General features: G+C 39.7%; 2 protein-coding genes across 2 annotated transcripts in view; both read right to left on the reverse strand.

Moving 5' to 3' along the window:
* SCAI (suppressor of cancer cell invasion) overlaps positions 1-14,940 on the reverse strand; it is a 120,466-nt gene extending 105,526 nt beyond the window's left edge. The window contains exons 1-2 of the mRNA XM_040225113.1: positions 14,746-14,940; positions 13,995-14,039 (exon numbers count right to left, since the gene is read on the reverse strand). Of these exons, the coding sequence (XP_040081047.1) occupies positions 13,995-14,039; positions 14,746-14,798 (98 nt within the window). The 5' untranslated portion in view covers positions 14,799-14,940. The remainder of the gene's footprint in view (positions 1-13,994; positions 14,040-14,745) is intronic.
* A 2,796-nt stretch (positions 14,941-17,736) lies between these two features.
* Positions 17,737-27,623, reverse strand: part of PPP6C (protein phosphatase 6 catalytic subunit) — a 42,345-nt gene continuing 32,458 nt past the window's right edge. The window contains exons 3-7 of the mRNA XM_040225115.1: positions 26,803-26,868; positions 25,644-25,785; positions 22,651-22,730; positions 22,265-22,474; positions 17,737-21,145 (exon numbers count right to left, since the gene is read on the reverse strand). Of these exons, the coding sequence (XP_040081049.1) occupies positions 20,897-21,145; positions 22,265-22,474; positions 22,651-22,730; positions 25,644-25,785; positions 26,803-26,868 (747 nt within the window). The 3' untranslated portion in view covers positions 17,737-20,896. The remainder of the gene's footprint in view (positions 21,146-22,264; positions 22,475-22,650; positions 22,731-25,643; positions 25,786-26,802; positions 26,869-27,623) is intronic.

Here is a 27,623-nt window from a genome sequence, read left to right on the forward strand (position 1 = left end):
TTGTAGTCCAGTGGTTAGGAATCTGCCTTCCAATGCAGGGGAAGTGGGTTTTATCTGTGGCTGGGAATATGCAGATCCCACATGCAGCAGGGCAACTAAGCCAGCAGCACAGTGAGAGAAGCCCCCGGGGACACGCCACAATGAAGACCCAGTGCAGGCAAAAAAAAAGTAAAAATAAAAACAAAACTGGCTTAGGACAATACAGATGTATGTTCCTATTTTACAAAAAAGTAAGAATTCTCTTACTTGTGGATGACACTTTTATTATCACCAGCCAGAAGTTACTCTAATAGGTAAATGGCTTGATATCAATTAACAAGACAGGCTAATGGCAACAATGCCAAATCTAAAATCTTTAGTTTTGACAGCTGTTCTCTAAAAATCTATATGTAATAACTCTACAGTTTGGAAATGATCACAATAGTTTAAGAGTTCTGACAGCCACTTTGCAAGCTTTTGGGAAACCATGTGTGAGCACTTTCAACATGGGCCCCCCATCCAGGAAGAACTCTCAGGATACTGCCAACAGGCACATATGCTTTCAAGGCCCATGGAATACACGGAGAGAACTTGACTGAAAGAAACCCAACTGTAAAACGAGAATATAAAGAATGGTGCCTAGCTTGAGAGTGAAATGCTTCCAAAGGAGCAGCCACGTTCATGAAAACACAAGCTCAGGTCGTGGTGAAGATGACCATTTCATGGCAGGCTGCATCCACGAAGAGAGCCCACAGCTAGAAGCTATGACAGCTTAAGGAGCATTACGGAAAACCAGGTATGAAACAAAGGACATAAAAAAGACTAGGCTTGTGTATTAGCCCGGGTTCTGCTGAGAAACAGAAACAAGGAGGGGTGTGAGTGTGTGCAGATAATAAAGAACTGGCTCACACAATTAGGGAGACTAAGTTCCAAGATCCTCAGTCAATAAGCTGGAGATCTGGGAAAGCTGATGGCATGATTCCACTCTGAAGGCCTGAGAAACGGGAGGGCTGATGGTTTAAATTCCAGTCTGGGAGCCAGCGGGCTCAAGATCCAAGAAGAGCAAGGTTCCAGCTCACATCCAAGGGCAGGAAAAGATTGAGGGCCCAACTCAAGCAGTCAGACAGGAGGAGCTCCTTCTTACTCAGCCTTTTGGTTTCAGGTCTTCAGTCAACTGGATAAGGCCCCACCCACATTGAGGAGGACAGTCTGTACTGCTTAAGACTATGGTTTAAAAGTTAATCTCACCCAAAGACACCCCAACTCTCCAGGAATAATGCTTGACCAACTATCTGGGCACCCTGTAGGCAAGTCAAGTTGACACATAAAATCAGCCACCATCACAGCTTAACTTGACACTGATTTGCCTGCTCTTCCCAGACAACTAAGAAAGAGCTGAAAGAGTTCAAAATCCGGTGACAGGCACCAGGCAGAGGAAAACTGACCCCTTCACTGGGCAACTTGGAGAAGGAAATGGCAACCCACTCCAGCATTCTTGCTTGGAGAAGTCCATGGACAGAGGAGGCTGGCAGGCTGCAGCCCATGAGGTCGCAAAGACTCAGACACGACTGAGTGACTAACACATACGCTTTCACTGGACAACTACCTTTTGCTCTTCCCTTAATAAGAGTGAATGTGAGCAGGGGACTACCTCTCAATCTGTGGGACCAAAGTCCAGGGAGAGAACAAAGGCTCTGAAGATGACAATGCACAATTGGCTGGAGATTAATTATTAGCACAGGGACACATCACATCACTGCCTGAAAGTAAACTATCCTTCAATGCCTTTAATCAAAAGACAGCTGTTTCCAAAACACACACATGCCCCACCCCACCCCACATCAGAGACCTATCCAGAAAGAGAAAAAGCTTGAGACAGAGACTAAGGCCCTTTGGGGTACAATAGAGCCAGTACTGGAAGAGATTCTTAAAAAAAATCATGGACTCATGTAATTCAGCCCTTGTGACGCCAGGATAATAAGTCAAGCTGTTGGCGAGGGCTATAGTCATCTCAAGGCTCAACTAATATAGGATCCCCTTCCAAGCTCACTCATGTGGTTGCTGGCAGGCCTTGCTTCCTTAACATGTGGCCTTCCCCATAGGCTGCCCGAGTGTTTCCACAACATGGCAAGTGGCTCCCTCTCACTATGGCAGCCAGCGTCCACCAGAGGGAGTCAGCCAAGAGTGAGAGAAGGAGGAAGGAAGGAACGAAAAACGGAGAGAACACCCAAGAATAAAGATAAAGACTCCTTACAACCTGATCTGGAAAGGACACCTCATCATTTCTGTATTCTATTCCCTAGAAGTGAGTCACCAAGTTCACCCCACACTCAAATGGAGAATTAAGCTCCCTCTTTTTTTCTTTCTTGGCCATGCTGTGTGGCATGCAGGATCTTAGTTCATTGACTGGGGATTGAACCCACAGCCCCTGCTCACCAGGGAAGTTCCCAAGCTCCATCTTTTAAAGAAAGGAGAATTAAAGAATTTATACACAGTTCTTTAAAACCACCACAGGGAGTAAAAGAATTATTGAGAGGAAAAAAGAAAAAAATTAAGTAGCTGGATAAGTTATTAAGACACCAGTGGATGTTTTACTCTCACTGTATTCCTCAATCCCCAAGAAAACAGTCCCTGCCTCAAGGGAGGTTTGTGTTTGTTTTCTGAAAATGTGAACTCCTTGAGAAGATTATGCTGAGGGAAAGGTGGAAAGAAAGTGCCTTTGAGGGCAGAAAGGTAGAAATAAAAAGAAAAAAGAGGGTAATTTAATTGGGAAGGGGAAGAGCTTTGGGACTCACAAAAAAAGACTTGCAACTCCACTTCCTAGCAATGTTCCAGGAGCTGACAAGTCTTTACAGGGAATTGGGTGTGCACTGTACCTGGGAAAGCTGAAACCTCTACACCAGATCCCCCAAACCTGGCAAAGATTCTTCACGTCAGTCATAACCATTAGAGCCGCCAAACATGAAGGACCCACACCCACCTAGACAACAGGCTTACCACGCACAGCCACAGCGGACTGAAAACTAACCTTCCACCCTTCTCCTGGTTTCTCACAAGCCTCTCAGATGCTGTACAACCCCGAGGAGGGGTGGATGCCATTCTTAATCCCTGAGATTGAATTTTTCATGAGTTTGATAGAGTTGGGGCAGAGGGGATGTCTCAAGGTTGGATTTAATTTCATTTAAAATAAATAATACAGAACTTCCCTGGTGGTGCAGTGGATAAGACTCCACCTGCCAATGAAGGGAACACAGGTTTGATCCCTGGTCCAGGAGGATTTCACATGCCACAGAGCAATTAAGCCTGCCAACCACAACTGTTGAGCCTACGTGCTGCAACTACTGAGGCCCGCTCACCTAGAGATTGAGCTCCACAACAGAAGCCACCGCAATGAGAAGCCTGAACATCACAACAAAGAGTGGCCCCTGCTTGCTGCAACTAGAGAAAGCCCATGCAAAGCAACAAAGACCCAGCACCGTCAAAAATAAATAATATATATACAGTAATGCTCCACGGTTACCTGATTTTGTGAGATAAGATTCATACTGACTATGCTGCTGCTGCTATGTTGCTTCAGTTGTGTCTGAGTCTGTGTGACCCCAGCCTACCAGGCTCCCCCGTCCCCGAGATTCTCCAGGCAAGAACACTGGAGTGGGTTGCCATTTCCTTCTCCAATGCGTCAAAGTGAAGTTGCTCAGTCGTGTCCGACTTGTAGCGACCCCACGGACTGCAGCCCACCAGGCTCCTCCGTCTATGGAATTTTCTAGGCAAGAGTACTGGAGTGGCTTGCCATTGCCTTCTCCTGACTACACGGTCAATTAATTTACTACTTTATAGATATATTTTACAATTCACTAATCTTGGTGGTTTCAGAAAAATTACAGATAAGTTGCTCCATCAAAATACTAAGATTTTTCCATCACTATTACTCCCAAAATTTTCCAGGTCTCCTACTGTATAGACTATTAAGCAATTAGTTACATGACCATGTGTATCTGCCTGAATTCATTATCCTCCCTGCAAAAATCCTGGTCTTGTGGGAAAGCCACCCATTTAGATTGGACCCACAATTTCCACAGTAAAGAAAAATCAGGTCTAGTGCATGATTTGCAAGTCATTTACTTAATCTCTCAACAGATCCAACCATAAACAGCATTGCAGATTATCTATACTTCAGGATCTTAACCTAAAATATGTCCCAATTGTGTGCTAGTCAACTTTTATTAAAAAAAAAAACCTAAACGAAAAAATACATTTCTGGTAGATTATGAAAGAATATATTATATAATCCATTCTTTTGGATTTGTTGTTTTCAAAACTACTTGTAGGTTCTACAATCCTTTCTTTCAGATAGACTCTCAGAATATAAAACAGAGAGTTAGAAGTCGAGAGATGCTAGAAAAAAAGGCCTCTCTGTGGAACAGTTGATTCTAGGCCTGAGCAGCAAACATACGATGGGTCTGGAAAGAAGCTACCAAAGTCTACTGGATTCTTCTCAAAAGAATCCAAGAGCCAATTTAGAAGAGGCTTCCACTGGTCAATATGATCATCAAGAAAAATAATCAACAATGGGTTGAAATTCACTGAAATGTCTCTATCCATGAGTTGATAAGAAGAAAGTCAGTCACCTTTGAGGCATGCCAGGAAAGCAATTCATATTGAAATCTGGTATAAATTATAAAAAGGAAGGGGTAAGGAGACAAGCGTTTATTCTGCTTTTCCTTTTACAAATTGTACCTAAGGAAAATTAAACAGCCGATGAAGAACGGATCAGCTGCCAGGGAGCGGGGGGTGCAAGGAGGATGTGTCTCCGATAGCACAGCAGAAGCAAGCTCTGCGGGTAATGGGCGTGGCTCATGCTCTGCTGGCAGTGGCGGTTGCAGGGGTCTGTACATGTGTTAAAATGTCACAGAACTTTTCATTTGACTGTATGTCAATTTCAAAAATGAAATTTAAAAAAAATTTAAGAGAACTTCTTTTTATAAAAGCATTCCAGTTAGCAACGAAGAAGGAATGAAAGATTTAGAATGTCACCATCTGTAACCTCCAATGAAATTACAGACACTGATTACTATGAGTTCCTAACAGAAAAAAAAAAAAAAAGAGGCCCTGAAAGAACTACATACCACCCCTATTAAGCATTCTTTCAAAAAAAAAGAACCAACAAAACCTGAATCTATATCATCAAGTCCCTAAAACTAGTTCTAACCACCAATTTATAAGACACACAGGGAACAGAGAAACATGCTAAATGATACCATGGGGACCAAATCAGCAAAATTTCAGACTGTGAAAAAACTGGTTGGTGGTTGCCAATTGGTCAATGGGGACAGAAAGGAATTTGGGGAAGTGATGAAAATGTTCTATGATTGTAGTGGTGGTTACACAAGTGTGTGCATTTGTCAAAATTGACAAAGCTGAACACTAAAATAGGTGAGTTTCATCATTATAAATCACATCCCAACCTTTTAGAAAATTTAAAATTCAGATTGTGGTAAACTCTTAATAACAAGCATGCTTTCTTTAACAAATAAATAGCATGGGGGGAAAGAGATGGAATGGGCAAACTACAGATTAAAAAAAAAAAAAACCTTAAGATCTAATCAACAAATTGCAAGTCCTGATTTATCTAGATCTTGATTTGAACAGATTTTTAAAAAATGATAAGTCAACCATGGATATCCGAACACTGATGAGATATTTAATGATACTAAGGAAATACCGCTAACTTTTAAGTTATTGTTAATGGAACTGCAGTTATGTGAAGTTTATCTTTCAACAATACATATTAAATCATTTACAGATGAATAATAAGTACAGAATACTCTTCAGGTGGAGTAGGTAAGTATACACATGAAATAGGATTGAGCTGATACTTGTTCAAGCTGGGTGACGAACAATTCAGGTTCACTGTATTCTAAATTATTATTCTAAGATTATCTATTATTATTTGAAATTTTCCATATTAAAAATATACAAGAGGACTTCCCTGGTGGTTCAGTGGTTGAGAAACTGCCTTCCAACGTGAAGGACACAGGTTCAATCCCTGGACCAGGAAGATTCCACATGCCACGGGGCAACTAAGCCCATGCACCATGACTACTGAACCCCTGTGCTCAGGAGCCACTGCAATGAGAAGCCCGGACAGTGCAATGAGACAGCAGCCCCGCCTGCCACAACTAGAAAAATCCTGGGCGAAGCAATAAAGATGCAGCACAGCCAAAAATATAAATTAAAAAAATTAAAAATATATATATATACACATACATACAGAAAAGTAGGTCTAGAGTCTTGTAAGCAAGCTAGCCTGCTTAATCTTCTTCTGCCTCCTCCTGGCACTCTAACCCCCAGGAGCCCTTGCATCACCGCCAAGGGACCTCTGGGCTCTTTATGAAAACCCTTGAAAACCACTGCTTGAGCTAGTCTAGGTATAATTCTTGAATAAAATATTACCATGGCAATATTGACTACTTTGACCATCCACTCTTAGGCACCCCCCGACCCCGAGTGTGCTTTCACAGAATTTAATTCTGGCACTTCACCTTAGGTTCTCACGGACACCTGTCCACAAGAAACAACCTGAGCACGGCCACTGCCTTTCCATGGGGATACTGCCTAGGCCAACGTCAGCACAAAGAAACTCCCTAATATTCCTGCGTTTCAATGTAGATTGGAAGACATCCCCCCAGTTTTCCACATAACTACCTCCAGAATGTGTTTCTCACCAAAGAGTGTACCCTTTGTACAGAGATCTGTCTCCAAAAGCAGACACTCCTCGTTTGATGACCACCTACAGAAAGACTGCAGTGGAGAGATAATGTGGCAGAGAGACAACATCTAAGAGACAAAGCTGGGCGGCGTGCTTCCTCACCGTGTGCTCACGGCATCAGTCTGCTGCCATCTGCACGCCCCACCCCACATGGTCTCTCTGGCTCGTCTCATTCCTTTCCATGACTGGGATCCCCAAGTATCTGCTGCTGACTTCTGAATCCGCATCTCAAGCCCTAATCGCTCCCCTCAGCTCCAGACCCCTGTTTTCATCAGCCTGTTAGAGATGGTACACTGCAGCACTTCATGCTCCGCGTAGCCAGAGCAAACTCATGCTCTCACCCAAACCTAATCCTGGATCTGCTGTCTCAATTAAATGTGTTTCCATCCAACCTACTATTCAAGCTAAAAGCCCCTCAAAGATACGTGAAGGAAAGGAAATGGCAAGCCACAGATGGGGGAAAAAAGCTGCAGAACATATACCTGATGAAGAATTTTCAGTACAATATAAAGAACTCCTATAACTACATAAGAAGACAAACAACTGACCAAAAAAATGGGCAAAAGATCTGAACAGGAAAATTACAAAAGGACTTAAAGGAATGCCAAACAAAAACATAATGATGTCACCACACATCCCCAGAATGGCAAAGGGGATACATAAATGCCGAAAGTTATCACTGTACACTTTAAATACATACAGCCTAAAGAAAGAGAGAGAAGTCGCTCAGTCGATTCCGACTCTTTGCAACCCCATGGACTGTAGCCTATCAGGCTCCTCCCTCCATGGGATTCTCCAGGCAAGAGTACTGGAGCGGGTTGCCATTTCCTTCTCCAGGGGATCTTCCCGACCCAGGGATCGAACCCAGGTCTCCCGCACTGCAGACGGACACTTTACCATCTGAGCCACCTGGGAAGCCTTATATGCAGCTTACTGTATGCCAATTACATACCTCAATATAACTGGAAAAAGAATACCAAGTCCTGACAAGGATGTGGAGCAAATAAAATCCCATACATTCTGTTAGTGGGAATGCAAAGTAGTACAGTCACTTCTTAAAAAGTTAAATTACCCTGGCCTGAAGAGTTTCTATTGAAAGAGAAAAGAAAAAAAAAAAAAAGTTAAATTACACTTACCATGAGACCCAGCAAGTCCACTCCTAGGCACTTACTCAAGAGAAGTGAAAACATATGTGTGCACAAAGACTTTAACTCAAATGTTCATAACAGTTGTATTCATACTAGCCAACTAGAAAGGAAGCCAAATGTCCATCAACTGGTGAATGGTAAGTGTAGTAAAATCAAACAATGAAATGCTCCTCAGCAATAAGAAGAAATTGACTACAATTACAAACAGTAACACAGATGAATCTCAAAAGCATTATGCCAGGTGGAAGAAGCTAGACACAGAAGACCATATACGGAATGATTCACTTACATGAAATTCTAGAAAAGACAAAACTACAGCGACAGGGGAAAAAAGACCAGTGGTTGCCAGAACCATGACTGCAAGGAAACATGAACAAATGTGAATCATACAAGCAGCACAGGATACCAATGTTCTATATCATAACTGCAATGGGTGGTTATACAACTGCATACATTTGTCAAAACTCCTCAAACTGTATCCTTAAGATTGGTGGATTTTATCATATGTACATAATACCTCAATAAAGCTGACTTTTAAAAACACTGGAAGCGAAGGCAAAATAAAGGTATTTAAGCTAAGGATAGACACTGCGATCATACTGAGTTCTTAATGGATGTCAGGTAATGGTATCATGTATTTTACACTCATTACTTCAGTGAATTCCCTCAATAAGTCATTCATTGAATTATCCAACAAAGAGTGACTAAGTATGTATTACACGTGAGGCACTGTTCTAAGTGCTAGGAACAGAATAGTAAGGAAAACAGACAAGTTTATATGTTATTAGAGGAGGGTAATAACTCCACAAAGTGGGTACTATCATTACCTGCATTGGGCAAAACAGCAAACAGGTTCAGAGGTTAAATACGTTATCCAAGAGCCCAAAGCTAGTATTAGGAAGAGCCAGGATTCAAACTCTTAATTCAGGATTTCTCAGCATCAGACAATGTGAGCAGGACAATTCCTCGGTTGGGAAGCTGTCCTTTATGCTGGTGTTTAGCAGTGTTCTTCAACTCAACCCACTAAATGCCCTGATTTATACAACTAAAAATGTCTCTCAGCTCAGTTCAATTGCTCAGTCGTGTCTGACTTTTTGTGACCCCATGGACTGCAGCACGCCAGGCTTCCCTGTCCATCAGGCTTCCCTGTCCATCACCAACTCCCAGAGCTTGCTCAAAGTCATGTCCATCGAGCCGGCGATGCCATCCCCACCTCATCCTCTGTCGTGCATTGCCAAAGGCCCCTCGGAGAGAAAATCACCCCTCAAGGAGAACTACTGCGTAATTTCTAAGCTGACATCACAGCCCAAGCATTTAAAAACGTCTTTCTTCCCACACCTAACACTTGCTCTGAATTCATCTCTCTTAAGACTTCATCACTAGGGCTTCCCAGGTGATCAGTGGTAAAGAATCCACCTGCACTGGCAGCAGATGCAGGTTCAATGCTTGGGTCAGGGAAGACCCCCTGGAGAAGGCAACGGCAACCCACTCCAGTCTTCTTGCCTGGGAAATCCCATGGACGGAGGGGCCTGGCGGGCCGCGATCCGTGGGGGCACATGACTGAGAGACTAAACCACAATGAAGACTGCACTATTACTCAGCCTGCATCCCAGCTCTAGTCTGTCATTTTCAACAGTCACACTACTGCCAAAATTTATCCTCTAAACCTTCACAGCTTAGATGAAATGTCTGTAGAAGCTGCCCTCGTTACCAATACGAAGAATTACTATAAACTCCTTGGATATATACAAAGTCAACTACATCATCTCATTTTTGTGTGTCTGTCTCCCCAACAAGATATGAGCTTTTCCTCAGCAGGGGCCAGATTCATGTCTATATCCCTAGTACCCAGAACTAGAAAGCATTTAAAGGTTTTGTTTTCTTGTGTTTTTTTAATTCAAATGTAATTTAAACAAATTACATACACCACCAAAATGTATGGATCCTTTTGCTTTAAATACATCACACACACACACACACACACACACACAATCCGAATCACACAATAAAGCTTTAATCAACATGAATCTTATCCAAACAAATGGGTCCTGTTCCTAATAGGATCTGAAAGGATTCTCTAGTTCATAATCCAGAACTTATTAACAGACATATTGAAGCCTTTGGAACTTTCCAAAACCAGATAGAGATTAAGTTTCCTAATCTTAAAACTCCTTTCAGCCTAGTACAGTTTTTCAGGGGCATTAAACAGTATCACATTTTTTTGACCACCAAAGCCCCATCCTGCACTAAATCCCTCTTACCACCGATTCATCTGTTAGTTCCCTATGTTTTTATTGAGCACCCCTCAGTGCTAGGGGTACAAAGACGAACTAAAACAAGGAAACAAGAGTTTTAGTTGGGGGTGGTGGGCAGGCAGAATGAACAAAGAAATGGTAACAGTGAGTTATGAGGTGCTTATCTCAAGTCATCTTATGTTTTTCTTCAACTGTCTTATAGTTTAGTCAACTAGGAATGTTCTCAAAAGATAACTCAGCCACTAACTAATGTCTATCAAAAAGAATGACTTCACAGGAACTATCCTAAAATAAAAATCACACTTGGCAACTGTTTCCTAAAATGGGATAGGATGTACAGCATAATAGTCCACAACTCACCACAGCAGGCCAACTCAAAGGGATACACACAGCTACGTTCAGCAATTAACTCATATTGAAATGTTCACCAGGAAGTTCCATCATTTGATATTGAGGATTTTATGGCCACAGTATACAACTCATAAAAACATCTATAAATAATTTCTGGCTACAACCATTATATCCTCTCTCTATAATCTATCTTTAGAGCTTACCCGGCCATTATTTTTTCTACCTTTAGAGCAATCCCAGAACTGTTTTCTGAGAAAAATCTTGGTCCTGCCCACAGGATCTCGAGATACATACTGGCGGTCTATTCAGGTCAAAATGCTGACTCGATCAGGATCTGACCTCAGATATGCAGAATGTGTGCCCTCACGATTCCTGACTGAGAACAAGAATTTAAAACTCTGTGCTGCCTGATGCTTACCAAAACTTGGTTACAAGAAATAATATTCATGAAGCCAATTATTTAAGGATTCATTCATTCCAAAATTCAATCCAACATTCTCTAGGTGCCAGGAACCACCCTGGGTGCTGAGGCGCAGCAGAGTGCTGGTGGTTGATGCATCCCTCCTTGCCTCTGAACCAAGCCACACCATCAGCAGGCAGTACACCTAAACCCAGGTGCTTTGGCTCTCTGCAGAATGTTCACTGGTATCACCTAAACCTGGACTAAGCAGCATTATAAGAAGCAATCTTTAAAAAAAACTCTCTAGTATATTTATCACTGGGGATTTCTCCCCACAAAACCAGTGTCCCCATTATAAAAATCAACGAGAGAAATTTTCTCTAAGAGTCAAAAAAAGTATGCCTCCCTTGAACATGTTTTTGATTTTACAGATTGCATGAATCTGGAAGTTGAGCCTTATTTTCTTCTTAGCTTTGTTCTAGGAAAACTGAGAGCTAAATATGGAACCAACCTTTGGGAACTGTGAAGTACTTTCTAGTCTATATACTAACTTCACCACTGATTTAATTTCATTATTCTTCTCTCATGTCTTCTTTGCCTTAACATCTTTATTTTCTATCCTTTTACTATATATGCTTAGAAAAGAGGTGGGAAATAAAAGGCATTTAATGTGCTTTTTAACCTAAAATTTATTGGATACTTTCTATGTGCCAGGCACTACATTGAACACTTAATGACCTTATCAGGGTTGAACTATTATTATTTCCATTGTACAAATGAAGAAGCTGGGGTTCAGAGAGGTTTATTAACTTGTATATCATCTCAAAACTTGTATGTGATAGAGCTAGGATTCAAATTCAGCCCAAACCATTACACATGGGTGTATCTACAGGCTATCATAGGAACAAACGAAGCAAAGAAGGTGAAGGACAGGGTAGAAAGTCTGCGTGGAAGACACGATATTTGAGGGAAGTCTTAAAAGGGGGGAGTTTGCCAAGGAACGAACAGAAAGTATTCCAGGGAGAAAGAGGAATCATGCAAAAACCTAAACATAAGTTCTGGGAATGGCGAACAGAACACAGAGTTATATTCAGCAATTCACCAGAAAGTTATTTAATACGAGACGTATAGTAGCTCCTTTACAGAGAATTTCCAAGGCCACAAAACTCAACTGTGGCTGGGAAGATATGGAGGAGTGAAATAAAGGCAGTACCTCCTTTTTTTTTTTAAAACTGAAGTATAGTTGATTTACAATGCTGTTAATTTCTGCTGTATAGCAAAGTGATTCAGTTAAAATTATATATATATACACACATATATATACACACACTCATTTTTTAAATATTCTTTTCCTTTATGGTTTATCATAATAGAGGGCAGTCTCTTTTCACGATGACACTAAAAAGTCTGAATTATGTTCAGTAAACAAGGGGAACCACATAAGGACCTTAAGCTTAAGAATTACAAGATCAACTTGCACAGTATGTGAATCAATTACAGATTCAAGGTAGGGAACCCAGTCAGGAGGGCTACTCTAAGAGTCTGGCAATGGGGTAATAACAGTTAAACAAGGGTTACTGAAAAGAAAGTATAAGCCATATTTGTGATCTTTAAATTCCCAGTAATGTTAGAAAAAGTAAAAAGAAAAAACTGAAATTAATTTGAATAATAGTTTATTTAATCCAATATATCTAAAATATTATTTCATGAAGTGGTCAACATAAAAATTACTAATGAGAAATTTGCCATGTTCTTTTTGTACTAATCTGAAATTTGGTGTGTTTTTTAATACTTAAAATATACGCCTCACCTTGGACATTAGGTTTTCATTGGATAAATTTGATCTGTGTTTAGATTTCATAATTTACAGATGAAAAAGCAGATTCACATACCCAAGTCGTTCCAGATATAAACATTTTCCAATAATTAAGTATCCATTTTTAAATTTAATTACAACTAATAATATTAAAAATTCAGTTTCTCAGTCATTCGAGCCACATTTTGAGTGTTCAACGCCATACACGGCTACCATATTGCCCAGTACAGGCCTAAAGAGTGACAAAGGAACTTTGGCTATTGACACCTTCCACCATCAGCATTTCATATCTACTTACTGTTAAGGTTTTCCAGGTACTAACATGGATAACTTGGCAAGTACTATTACAGTGGTCCCACTGGTCACATCCTCACTACTGTAACTTACTTTCTCTAGGCCAATGCCAACATCTGTGAAAAAGGAATCTTCAAATGACTACACAGAATTGCTATAAAGTACCTGACAGGTGCAATGTGCTCAGAAAATGGAATGGACACACGGAATAATGCACTGGCTGCAGACTATTTTGTATCTATTTTTCTGTGGTTCAGCTGTTTATTACACTCTATGTACAATGAATTTTTTTAAAGTTACCTATTTTCAATTATTTATTTATTAGAGGCATTATACTATAACTGTTAAAAGCTTCAGCTCTGGAGTCAGACTGCTGCTGCTGCTGCTGCTGCTGCTAAGTCGCTTCAGTCGTGTCCGACTCTGTGCGACCCCATAGACGGCAGCCCACTAGGCTCTGTCGTCCCTGAGATTCTCCAGGCAAGAACACTACCAGGCTTCAAATCCTGGTTGTATCATTTATCAGATATATGATCTTGGGGAAATGCTCAGTTGGCTCTCGTGTCTCAGTTCTCTCCTGTGTAAAACAGTGATTACCTGTACACACTTCCTTGGGGAGCTTCAAGGATTACAGAAGATAATACAAATAATCACCTGCACATCGTACCTGGCACATAGTAGGTGTTCAATAAACCTTAGCTTTTTAAACAGAGCTGGTGAAGTTGAAATTACAGCTAACATTAAAAAAAACTAGGACTTCTCAGTTATCTACATCTGTTTGCCATATAACCTTATATACAAAAAGAAAGTGTACAGGTAATACTTTAAGGTCCTCACAAGAGAGATCCTGCAGACAGCTACACTCATTAAGAAAGGAGCTAAATAAAAAACTTCATCTGACAGTGTATAATTATGCAGTCTAGCACAGGTGCACCCAAGCAAATGGAAAAATACGAAGAAAAATTAGGAAGGCATTTTGCCTTACCTGCTTTTCCGTTTTCGGGGTGGTTTCTCCACTGTGCCAGTCAGTCTACAGACCAAACAGATAAGATGGTAACTAAAAGTAACATACCAGAACACATCTGCGGGCCATACTGTGCCAGTCAACAACTCAACGGACCGCGCTCGAGAACCCTGGACTCGCTAAGCCCATACCTGACCTTACAAAATGCCTTATGCTCTGTTTCCCTATTAACCCGAAACCCAGCGACCCCCTAATATCTGCTTTGCCCAAACCCTCCTCTGTCTCCTGGTCTCTCACTCCATCCTCATCCTTATTCGTCACAGCCCATCTCCCCAAAACCACCCACCACCTCCTACTCATTGTCTGCCTCATCAACCCCGCAAACCCCTCCGCTTCCCCTTCCCCACGCCCACCCCCTCTCGCCCGGGCAGTGCCCCTCCGAGCCCCGCCCCTCCAGGCCCGGCTCACCCCGCATTCCACGGCCCCCTCCACCGGGCGCGCGCGTTCCTGCCCCTCCCGGCCCAGCGCCCCGAGTCTCACCCGTCGGCGCCCCTTCCCTCACACACCCCTCTCATCCGGCCGGGAGGGTGCGACCGCGGCCAGCCAGCTCCGCCGCCCCCTAGGCGACCCCCGAGTTCCCCGAGCCTGAACCCTCCGCCCCACCAGTCTCGGCGCCCCCGAATGCCTCACGGCCCCAAGCTGCTGCCCTGGGCCCGCTCCCGCGCCCCCGCCCCATCCCCAAGCCCGACCTCCAATCCAGCCCCCGCCTCACCTGGGGGCCAGGCGACTCCGCGGCTGCTGGGGCTGCCGGGCTCCTCTGACCATCCGGCTCCTGCTCCGCCGCGGGAGCTGCTCCGGCGGCCGCAGGGCTCGCTCGGGAAGCTGAGGCGGCGGAGGCTTGGAGTAGGCGGAGAGGCGGGCGGAGGGCCTCGCGCCTCTGCCAGGCTTGCCGCGAGACCCACCTCCTCCGCGCCTCTCCTCAGCTCCCATTGGCTAGAGCTGTAGTGTTGCCGAAAACCTGGCAGTCGATTGGGCTCTCGGGCCGTCACATCCCGCCACCTAGAGTTTGGTTGAGACTGCAGGTGGCGGCGGAGGTGCCTTAGAGGCTGCTAGCAAGGCCGGGGACATCTAAGCGCCACCGTGCGGTCGAAAGTAGAAACTGCGTCTCCGGCGCCAGACACCTGCGGGCAGGTTCTTTTGGCTCAGGTTCCTGCATCCCACACACCTGCTGGCGGACCCCCGACACTGCGCTACGCCAGACCCAACAACCAAGCGCTGCGGTTTCCCAAACTCCTCTGGCAGGTGCGACAGGGAGCAAAGTCTCCAAACTGAGCTTCATTTTGAACCACCTCATATCCGGTCCCTGACTACATCATGCTGTAAAGGTCAGAACTCAGGCGCTTCAGAAAATCCATCAAGAAAACTGTAAGAATCTTATCAAAATAGAGCGTGGTTTATGTGCTCAGTACGCTGCAGAAAAGATCACAGGCTTGGGTGCAGGCTTCCAAGAAAGCAAGAGGTCTATAAAGTAAATTACCAAGAAAGGAAAATCAACCCTGCAAGCAGAATGCCATAATCAAAAGCAATAGGCTCCGTTTTCAAATGCCTATATAGAATTGACCCCTGAATGTGTTGCTAACCATCTTGTGATACTAAAGGTAATTGTGACCTCTGCTCCAGCTAATCGATTTTAAAATATATTTCTTTGCATTTTTAGTATTGTTGCCAGACCTAAGCATGCAAGACTACCAGCACATAAGGATAATAAATGTCAGTCATCTTTTCTGCTTTAACAAGACCATCCTTCAAAATAAGACATAACTCATTAACATACTAACAAAATTCTTCCTTTTTGGTGGAATCCCCTTCCCCTTGCTGCATTCCTCCGTAGTTTTTGTTTGGTAGATCCTCAGAATCTACTTGGAGCTGAGAGGAGGCATAAAACTCTTAAGCTACTTGTTTTAGTGAAACATGCTTTTGTGCATCAATAACAGCTTAGAGTTATACACACCAAAAGGCTTGGGACAAATCTCTTACTGATCTCCACAAATGGCAAAAATAAGAATACTAATTTTTCATAAAGTCGAATTTATTTGGTGTAAAGGACTGTCTTTTATTGAGACAGCTCTTTTTACATACTTCCTTCGGTGAAATGATGGTAAATTGTAATGGAACCTTTACAATGGCATTGTCAAGGAAAAACAATTGAACATGTTGGCTCCCCAAATCAGTATTTTACATAATCCTCAAATTACAGAACCACAGTCACCTAATTCCCAACCAGTAGTATCCACTCTATTACCAAGCCAGAAAAAGGAAAGAACCCCAGAATAATTTGTCAAAGACTGGGGAAGATGGGGTAGGAGTCCTGGTGAGATCAACTTACTAGGAAGACTAATTTTGAAAGTCATTCACTATGTTTCTCAAAACATGAATTAAAACTATCCTGCCTGGTTTTCAAGGCTTTTCACAATTGGCCAATGCTTCTGCAACACACAGCATTGTCAACAGAGCTGCAGCTATTCATTTCTTAAGCTTTCTCAAGAAGTACATGCCCTCAATTCTATCTCCAAATCGTGTCCAAGTTCTATTAATCCCTGCTTCTGTGTTTCTACTATATGAAATGCATGGCCCATCATTCTGGTACACGTTCCTCTTTTAATTCACACTTCCTCTTTTAAGCCTTCCCCAACTACTCCATCCTAATCAAACATCTCCTTCTCCAAATTTGTTGTACTTATATAAACTACACTATGTCAGCAATTATATATTGCCTTGGATTATTACTCTTACTTCCTAACTACAAGGAATTTGGGCAAATGGCATATAAGTGTGCTCTCAATAAACTGCAACTTTGGGTCAGGGACTGGGTATTTTGAGTGCTGTTTTTAATCCTGAGACCAACCCTGTACTATATTCTTAGACACAGAATTTGTAAGATTAGAATCCAACTTGCCCGGGTGTCACACAGCTACAGTAACTAACACTGTGTAAGATGTACTACTCTAGGATGCCCTAAAGGGGTTCAGGTTCCAGCTCTCCTGCGAAAACTTGGGCAAGCTACCTATGATCTGTTTCCGCATCTGAAGAAAAAATGAACAGAGGTGATATAGTCATCGAGCCATTTTAAGGATGACACAAAATAGGGCATGTACAGTAGTATTCAGTTAAGTGTGCTCAATACAGGTTAGCTGTTCTTACTGCCTGGCAGACCTGAGGTTCTTACCTAGATTGATCCCCAAACCTGTATTCTTTCCACTATTCCATAATGCCTGCATTCAGTCTTTTAACAACGCATTTCCATTTATATAAAAAAGAGCAAAGTGCCGAGAACAGTGGATACCCAAGGACTGAGTGAAATATACTTAGGTAATAAGTATTTCGGTTGACACACATGCAAAAAAAATTCATAAACTTCATGCATTTTTGAATTAAGAAAACATCTGAATGGTTCAAACCAGCATAAACTTACTATCACAAGGGTGAAAAAGGCACATATTCACCAAGTGATTAACAGGAAAACTAGTAAGAGGGGAACAGGTTCCTTCCCCAAGCATCTATTGTGTTTGGTTTCATGCTAGGGGACTTTCCAAATACTTCTGTTTGGTGTTTTACTACTGTATATTTCATCAGCATGACTTCACACTGTTTAATTACACGAGTGAAAGAGTTGTGACGATCTCATGAAGCAGGGTTCTGGGCAGTGGATCCAGGACAGAACAATCAATGTTGCCTTTAAAGAACTGGGATACTTAGAGTCAAATGCAGAACAAGAAAAGTTTCACTTCTGTTTACTAGTTAAGCAACCAAGTAAAGGAATAAGCATTTTTTAAAATTGTGTTATATAAAATGCTAACTTCTTGTTGGGACATACTACAGACTGCATTAGATAAAATTTTTTGACAAACTTCCTATAATCTTTTTATTAATTTACACTGAGAGAATATAGCACCTTTCATCCAAAGAACTGAAGGTGCTTTACAAACATTGGCATTTAGAAAACAAGTACATTTAAAAATCTGGATTTTTTTCTGTTAAGTCTCTTCCACTCCAGATATACAATTTTCTGGAGGCTGATGGAAAGCAATTCTATTTCTGACAATGAAAGAGGCTCAGAGAGAGTTCGGATTTGCTTTCACAGTACAGGCATTTTCCAAAACCTGATTCTGGGCTTACAAAGCAAAAACACACAAATCTTAATGCGAAGAACAGTACTTCAAACCTTATTTCAAAAGCGAAACCCAGGGTTTAAGACATCAAAATTGTCCAACAGTTCTAGACATCCAGATGGAGTAGGAGCTGATGCAGGCTGCATATCAGAGATGTGCTCTTGATCCAGGCTTTTTAGGATCACACTCGAATAAAAACATTTAAAATGGTGAGATTTTTCAAGAAAAAGCATTAACCGAGAAAAAGCTAGCCAAGAGCATATCAGAAAAATGAGGAAAGGGGAGTAATTGGCAATTAAAAGTAGACAGTTCTCACTAGAGCCTAGGACATTTTATTAGAAACCAAGTATATCATCGGCAAATAAAAATAGTTATTACCCCCATTAATACAACATAAGGGATTTTACATTCAGCCTAGACACAGGGAGTAACAGAGCCTCCTGCCTACAAATCTGTGACTTGCAAGTATTTTCCACCACATGATTACTCTAAATAGTACATAGCCCTTTTTATTAGAGGGATCCAAATATTCCTTTTAGGCTTACAAAGTCCAATACATTCACTCTCTCTTCCCTTTACATGTCTAATATTAAAAACTTTTTTTCATGCAAAAAGCCATTATTCAGTTGAAGAGAAAAAAATCAGGCAAAACAGAGATGGCAGTTAAGGAATGGACAGAAATATTGGCACATGCCCAACTAGTGACAAACAAATGCAGTACACCATGACTTAAAAATAAAAGTCACATTACACGGATAACTAAAACAACTACATCGATCTAAGCTAAGCAGTGTCAAATGTGAAGGGCTGAGGGTTACTGATTTTATTGGTACAACTTAAAAGCAGATGAGAGCAAGCACTTAAATACAATTTATGGTAACAGAAAAAAAAAAAAAATACTGCAGAGAGCTGTCCAAGACCACACCAAGTTGTCTGCATCATTCATTTCCAGTGTTTCACAATTAGTAAAATACATAGCTACATATCCCTGTAAGATAAAAAATACCTTTCCCCCTGAATTACACTGGGGTCAGGGCAGTAACACAAAGCTACTGACCCAACAGTTCAAGTGTTTGCAGCAAATGTCTTAGTCACTTCTTTCTTGCAGCTATACAATTAAACACTATACAAGGAGCTGTGTGGTTAAGGGGGTCAAAATTAAAACAGTATTGTGCTCATTTAATAAAGGAAAAGCCCTGATGAAAAATTATGTGCCAAGAAGCTTAGACTATAAAGATTTTTATTGCATTTTTAGGTAACCTGGAAGTTCTTATCCTGAATGGGAAAAAGTTGGTTTTCAAAACTACCTGAACAGATGCTAAAGTGCTTTATTAATTGGCTGGCTTCACAAAGATTTCCTGGAATGACAAAAAATTAATTATAGTAGTAAATGGATACCAACTATTTCACAAAATGGTTAATTCTAGCATCATTTATGACCAAAGTCATAAGACACACTGGAACACTTGTCCTTATTAAGCGGACAGTTGCGTATCAAGAACCGATCATCACAACCCTTTGGATATTCAAATTACTTACACAAAGCCAAAACATGGTATCACAGACCTTTACAAAAAGGACAATTTGGGTATTTTTTCTACACTTTAAAAAATCTGCTTCAGATTACAGTCCACAAATACAAGAGTCCTGACTTTTCAACCTTTCCAGTTGCAGTTAAAAAATGAACACTTTCTAAAAGTTAAGGTCAAGTGTTACAGCAAGAAAAGAATGATTCCCATTGAAAAGTACATATATTTTACTTAATGATACTCATGATAGATTGTAAACTGGATTGATCACATTCTACTCAACTGGTATCAAATGAACACATCAGTATTACAAGTATTAAATGTTTTTCTATTACTAGAGAGGATATAAACCAAACATTAATATGGCAGTTATTTATTTAGGCACAGTTTAGTGATTTTTTAAAAATAAATAGTACTGAATTTCAGTTGAAGTTTTAAACTTAATAGCCAAAGGGTCAAGAACTCTGATTAGGAAAAAAGAAAGAATAACTTTAAGTTAACAACGTATGCTGTTTAAAATTTCTAACACTTTAACCTATCTGAGTTTTTTTTAGGATTACTTTATTAAAAAATACAAGGAATCTGGAAAAAGATCAATACAATTATCTTAATGTACAAAGTCATAAGCTATAGCAGTTTTAAAACTAAAATTTAAAAACACAACAAAGGGCAGCCCTTTAGACCAATTTATTTTATATCCATTTAAAATATCATCCAACAAAGGACAATGAAGTTTACAGCTGGGACGGTATACATAACTCGAGTCATTTGCAGTCCATCGTGCCCACTGGATAACAACTTTGCTGCTGAAATTTCTTAAAACTTACCAAACTAAAACAGAAGACTGAATAATACAAAAGGAAGAGTATTTCAGAGTAGTCTGTTCTGTCAATTGGCTTTTTAAAAAAGGAAACACATTCTGTTTCCCTCAGACCGGTAAATAAGCAAGAGCTACATGCAGCAGTGTGAGTATTAAGACATTTCCCAAGTCTTCTCAAATGAGTCCAAGGCGGGGATGGGATGGGGGAGAAAACGGACAGAAAAACGTTGCTGTAGACACCATAACAAACAATAAATTTAGATAATTTAAAATTTAAAAAAAAAAGGCAAGAGGCAGCATTTCAGCAGCAAAGTGCTCAATAAAAAGTATATTGTAGAGGGTAATACACAAAAGTTGGGGTAAGAAGAGGGCAGAAAAATGGGTCAGCAGGATGGGGCGAAGGCCTCAAAGGAAATACGGCGTCGTCGTTCTGGGAGGAATAACACGTTCTGAATCTGGAACTGCCCGGAATAACTTTGGTTCTCTTGTATTTACATCTTTGAAGACCATGATTGAAGCAATATTTCCACAACGATAGCAGTAATTAGGAGCAGACCATACTGTTACCAGCTTCTCATCAAACATAAATTTATAGCCTTCATGCACTAATTGATGTGCTCTGCAGATGAGTTTTAGGTTGTTGATATGAACAAACTGCAATTTAGAAAGGTTCCATTAAGCATCCAGCACATTTTAAAATAAATCAACCTACACATATAAGAAAATAAGCATTTAAATAAAGTATAAATCCTGTATCTACTAAAACTCTCATGATAATAGAACCCATTCTACTGTTATTCCCCACTAACTTCCGTAAGTTAGCCACTTTGGCCTGAGTTATAGAAATAATCACATAATTAGACACAAGTTTCTGAAAGAAAAGCATTCTGTAAGTACAATCAGATATGAAGCAAAGTTTTCTATGGTTTAATAAGAAATATATTACTATCAGTCTGCATCCCAGGTGGCGCTAGTGGCAAAGAATCTGCCTGCCAATACAGGAAACACAAGGTACATGGGATCAGGAAGATGCCCTGGAGGAGGAAAATGGCACCCACTCCAGTAATCTTGTCTGGGAAATCCCATGGACAGAGAAGCTGGCAAGCTACAGTCCATGGGGTTACAAAGAGTAGGACATGACTGAGCACACACACATATTACTATCAATATCAATCATTTACTGAGGCTTCAGTATGGCTCTTAAAAAATTTGGAAAAAGATTTATTATCCTTCTCTTGCAACTGAAAGAAACAGAGGCTCAGACAGGATAAATCCAGCTCTCTGACTCCACTATGCTGGATTAGTTCACCCTGTGTATGTGTGTGTATTTTTAAATGAAAATAGCTGAACCTCAAAAAATCTGCCTATTCTCAATAAACACACATATCAAATCATTATGTTGTATACATAACTAATACAATGTTATACGTCAATTACATCTCAATTAAAAATATATATATATATATACACTAACAAATACATATTAAAAAAGCTGCCTATCTTGCCCTTGTTATCTCATTACTTGCACTGTTTGAAAGAAAAGGAAAATTTATTTTACACATAGTACCAGTGGATGCTACAGGAGGTGCTTTTATTACATGATCTCATCTAACCTTAAGGAAAGACATATGATAAACCAGACAAGAAATCTGATATCCACAGGCACCACAGTTTCAGTAAAGTAGACTAGAAGTTTGGTATCTATAACAACCATAGTTCTTTACATATGCCATTAGCACCAACAAACCACTTTTACAAAAATGTTGGCTTTACCTCATTTGTGACCTTTGCGCCAAAAAGCCAACCTGCTCCTCGGGGACTGATTGCCCAAGTATCCACATCTTCAGGATCTGACCAAACCAGATCACAAAATGCTCCTTTATGGGGAATTTCCTGATTCCGTTCAATGGTTCGAATTTGATCCAGTGTTTTGATATCAGGAGATAAACCACCATGAACACACAAAATCTGCTCATCTATTAACTAGCAAAAAAAAGATAATGAAGAGTTGAATATATAACAATAAACTCAGTCATACCTAAATTCATCAATGAGTGCTAATGATATCAATATAATTGAGATGGCAATTAGATAAACATATACAAAGTGTTACTGGCAGGAAAATACTTAAGCTTTTTAAAAGATTTACATAAACTTACAGCTGCTACTGTGAGCATGTCAAAAACTTTGGTACAGTATCTCCAGGCATTAGCATTTCCATATTTGGTTTGGCACTCATCTATGAGAGAAACAGAGTTCTCATTAATGAAGTTCTGAATATGCTGATAAAAATAAAGAATACAAGGGAGTTCCCTGGAGATCCAGTGGTTAGGACTCAGCGTTTTCACTGCCATGGCCTGGGTTCAATCTCTGGTTGGGAATCCTGCAAGCTGTGAGGCGTGGCCAAAAAGTAAATAAATGAAATAAAATAAATAAAGGACATATCTAACACTAGGACAACAGAACTTGTGCTTAAACTAGGATGGCAAGTTATGACACATGTTTAGCCCTGGTGGACCCTCCATGTAGTCAGGAGACTAGTAGCTAACTGGTCTAGGAAAGTGGTCCTACTTTTCATTCCAAAAGTGGCCCTAAGGAGCAGCTGAAATTACTGGTCAAATGCTATAATCAAGAAGAGCTAAATATTAATTTCACATAACCCAGAGCAAACATTTTTGTCTTATCATTAATACTGGGAGTAGGTGGTCTGGTGGTTACGACTCCTTGTTTTCACTGCTAAGGGTGCAGTTTTGATCCCTGGTCAGAGAATTGGGTCCTACAGGCCATGTGGCGTGGTAAAATAAATAAACTTAAAAAAAATTCTGGGCAATTCCATCAAACACAGTAACATACTTAACGTGACTACTTTATGCTAGTAGGAAACCAAACACATTAGAGGACCCTTAATCACAAGAACACGGCTAATCCCCTTTCCAACATTTCTCAGACCTACGTTGTCTCTCCTGAGACTTTCTGCAGATTGTGCAACTACACACTTGAGTTCTAGTAAGTATCCTGATAGTTATCACTAGGTCTTATATATTCTCAGCTGAACATTCTCTCTGCTATCTACAACAGTTAATAGAATATATTAATCTCTTCTCTCAGTTAATACCAAGGAAGCTCTGCTCTTTGGTTTCTTAATTTTGAAAAAAAAAAAAACACATATCACTATTGTCCTAAGTACACTTGAAAATGATACTGTGGGTTGTCAACCCTCATAATTTTCTAAATTGTATCTCCACGTGAGGCAGGATCCTTATATAAACGTCTCAGGAGACATCTCTAACACTGAGCACAGTTTACCAGTAGGAATCGACTTGTCAATTTTTCACCCTGACATAAGCAAAGCACTTGGTTCATAGTAACTGCTAACTACAACCATGTTTATCAGGATGAACTGAAGGCCCAAGATAACAGCTATATGTGGACATTTTTACTTTAAAGTCAGTATGAAGTTCCATGATGACTAAATCTATCTTCCTCCTGAGGAGCAGACGGGCTTCCTCTTACTAAACAAAACTGTCTCTGAGCACCAGAGCACAGCCTGGGATCAAAACCATCCAGTACGATATGTTGTGCAGCCGTCATTTTCTTCAGTCAAGGCATCATGATTAAAATGTCCTCCTTCCTCTCCCCCTGTTATTCCTTTTGCCCTACAGTGATAATGCTGGTCAATTTCTGGGGTGTAAGTATATGCATAATAGTAATCTTGGACAGCTGGAGTCAGCTGCTTTCACTGAGCTAACATCGTATTATATGTTATCCAACACAGTGATTATTTTGTAAAAGCATCAATCAGTTTTATTCCAAATGGTATTTGGCATTTTGAGAATGTAAATAAGAAGTAACTTGGAGAAAGGAGATAAATATTAGCCATCTAACTTTTCAATTTCTATTAACAAAGTTATATAAGCAACAAATTCTCAGGGAGTTCCCTGGTGGCCTAGTAGTTAGGATTCCAGGCTTTCCCTGCCATGGCCTGGATTCAACCCCTGATTGGGGAACTATGGTTCCCCCAAGAAACAAAAGGTGACCATAAATAAATAAATAACAATAAATTGTCAAATTTTCTAAGTTTAATAATTGACAATGGCTGACAAAATGAGCAGTAAGAGAGTTCAATTTATCTTTACAATGACAGAAGATAATTCAAAATATAAAGTTTAAAACTAAATGGGTATGAGATTACTATTTTTATTTTTATTTTTATTTTTTGAGATTACTATTTTTAAATCTCTCAATATTTGCCTTAATTGTGCTCAAAGAAAATTCATATTAATATCTCAAGAGTTCTATCTACCTCCTTTAAAGAGCTCCAAATCTCATTTTTTAAAGCTTTCAATCATATAAAATTTTATAGAAGTAGCTATTTTGCTTTTAATGACTTGAGTTCCAGTATTATCTGGAGGAAGTACACAGATTTACAGTACATCCATACAGTGTATTACAGTGCAGCTATAAAAACAATATTAATGAAGTGAAAAAGCTCATCACAATATTAAAAAACCAAGTATGATCACATTTTAGCTTGATGTGATGTATACATACACAGATATGTATACAAACACACACTGTATACAGAACAGACTCTTAAACTGAGAGTGCAAAACATTACTTTTCAGCAGATTTTAAGGCCCCACCCCAAACGGCCTACAGCAGCACCCAGCAGTCTAAAACTTTAACAAGCACCCCCGGTTAATTCCAATGAGGGAAACTGAAAGCTGCATTTTGAGGCACTGATCTAGAAAGACATACACCAAAAAGTTAAAAAGGGTTCTCTCAGACTACTATGAATAAAATAATAAGCTACAAGGATATACTGTACAACACAGGCAATATAGCTAATATTTCAAAATAACTTTAAAAGGAGTATAATCTATAAAAATATTGAATCACCATGTTGCACATCTGAAACTAATATTGTAAATCAACTATATACTTTAGTAAAAAAAGAAAAAATAGAATGGTTCTCTCTACGTAGTCAGATTTTCAACTGATTGAGGGAAAAATGGAGTTAAAAATGAGAGTGGAAAAAGACTATCTGTCTTTCTAATTTTACTATTAAAAGCAGATGCATGACGTACGTGGTGTTTTTTCCCCAAAGAGGAAAGTCAGACAATGTTCAGAGTCAGAGAAGAGAAAATCTTACCATAAAATCCATACACCTGTGTTATCTGTCTACTCTCATGATTTCCTCGCAAAAGTGTAATACGATCAGGCCATTTAGCCTTTAGTGCAAGAAGGTAAGTGAAGGTCTCCAAACTATAGTAACCTCGGTCTACAAAATCACCCTGTAAAGTAAAAATTTACAGTTACAAACAATGTAATAGCAACAATATTTTTAAAAAATTATACCAAAGTGCACAAACTCAGAGACACAGCACAAAAGAGCAAAAATGAGTCACACACTGAATTATTTGGAAATTGAGTTTTAACAAAAAATTGAAACGGAATTAATAAGCTATTCCTACTAAATGTTTGTGCTAGTCTTATGCTACGGGAGACTTACAGCAACCTGCTGTGCAGTTCTCTCAAGGACTTTCTCTATAAAACCACCATTTTTTCAATTCTCTATTACCTACATTAATAAACGTTTGTAAAAAAAAGTGTGAATCAAAAAACTTTAAATGAATTTCAAAAATCTTTTTAACTGTATCAAAAGAGCTGTCAATTTGAAAATAGTTCTTTTTTCTTAGAGCAAATATCGTTAACAGTGTTCTACACTCAGCTTTGTATTTAACAACTGCATATAATGACATACTATCTACGCTTCCCATTTATGTTTCCTTGGGCCAATATTAGACCATAGGAAAACAGCTAAAAGAATAAGAAAGTAACCCAGAAATTTTCAGAAGAAAAATAACAGAACTCAAAAAAAATAAACTAACATTTTATTCCAAAAGGAAAGCAAGTATCTACCTTAATAGTAAATGTGTACATTCTTCAATCCAGATTAATAACAGATGAAAATGAATGCTCAAAAAAATGACAAAATAACAGTAAATTGAAGATGTATGCTTTAAACCTGACGTTCCAAGCTATTTTGTTTTTGCCTAACCATTACTGAAGGCTATAACCCAGCCCTACCTGCACAGCAGTTTACAAAAATAATTATTCTCAACTAAAGGACACAGCAAAATGTAGCAAAGTACTGAATCACTTTCTCACATATTTAAATAACGACTGTCACATGGCAATGAAAGTATTATATAGTCTACATGTAGTAACACAGATCTCCTCCATTTAAAATAAGTAGGTGAAAAAATATAAAATAAAGTAAGTAGTTAATATCACCGGAGTTTACATACCATAAATATGTAGTTTGTGTCAGGAACCTGACCTCCAGTTCTGAATAGTTCACAAAGGTCATAAAACTATAAAAGAAAGGCAATATATGCTGATTACAAATTCCTGTGAAGGAGTAAAATATGAAACTGAAGCCAAACTGTGTAAAGAAGCAGTGAATTAAGACTTCAAATATGTACATTCATAAAAAGAAAGCGCAAACTAAACTGCCAAGCACACAGTTTCCAAGCTTTAAAAAAAAAATGAAGCTCTCAGTTATCACTAAAGTCATTCCTAGCTCATCAAACCCCTCAAATTTCTTTCACACATCTCCCCGTCTATCACTAGAGAATTTGAAATCATGTATCAGTTACCTAACTGTCGATAAGCTAACCCAATCATCTTGTCCCACATTCTGCATCTATTTTAAAGAGACAAAAGTTAAGGAAACAAGTGGATAAGAATTTCTTTCAAAGAATGAGTTTACATGACACTTCATAGTGTCCTACAGAGCAGATCAACCTACCTTCGTATACTCTGCTTTCAGAGATGTGTACCCTTAGGCTCTACAGCTGTGGAGAGTCTTCTCAATAATCAGTATATTTAAAAAAAAAAAAAGTATATTTGATCATACTCTATTTGCCTGAAAATTTAACTGACAAAAAATGTGTGCTTGATAACTTCAGTCAACTAGATTATCCTAATCTTACTTTCTAAAGAAAACATCACGGTTTTTCTGAAAAAGAATTTTGGATTAAAAGTGTTGACTATACCAACTACTATTACTAATTTCCTTCACATCTGTTGTTTACATTTGAAAGTAAAATTTACGTAGTAATATTAC

The sequence above is a fragment of the Oryx dammah genome, unplaced genomic scaffold (assembly GCF_014754425.2).
Source record: "Oryx dammah isolate SB20612 unplaced genomic scaffold, SCBI_Odam_1.1 HiC_scaffold_25, whole genome shotgun sequence".
NCBI classification, from domain to species: Eukaryota; Metazoa; Chordata; class Mammalia; order Artiodactyla; family Bovidae; genus Oryx; species Oryx dammah.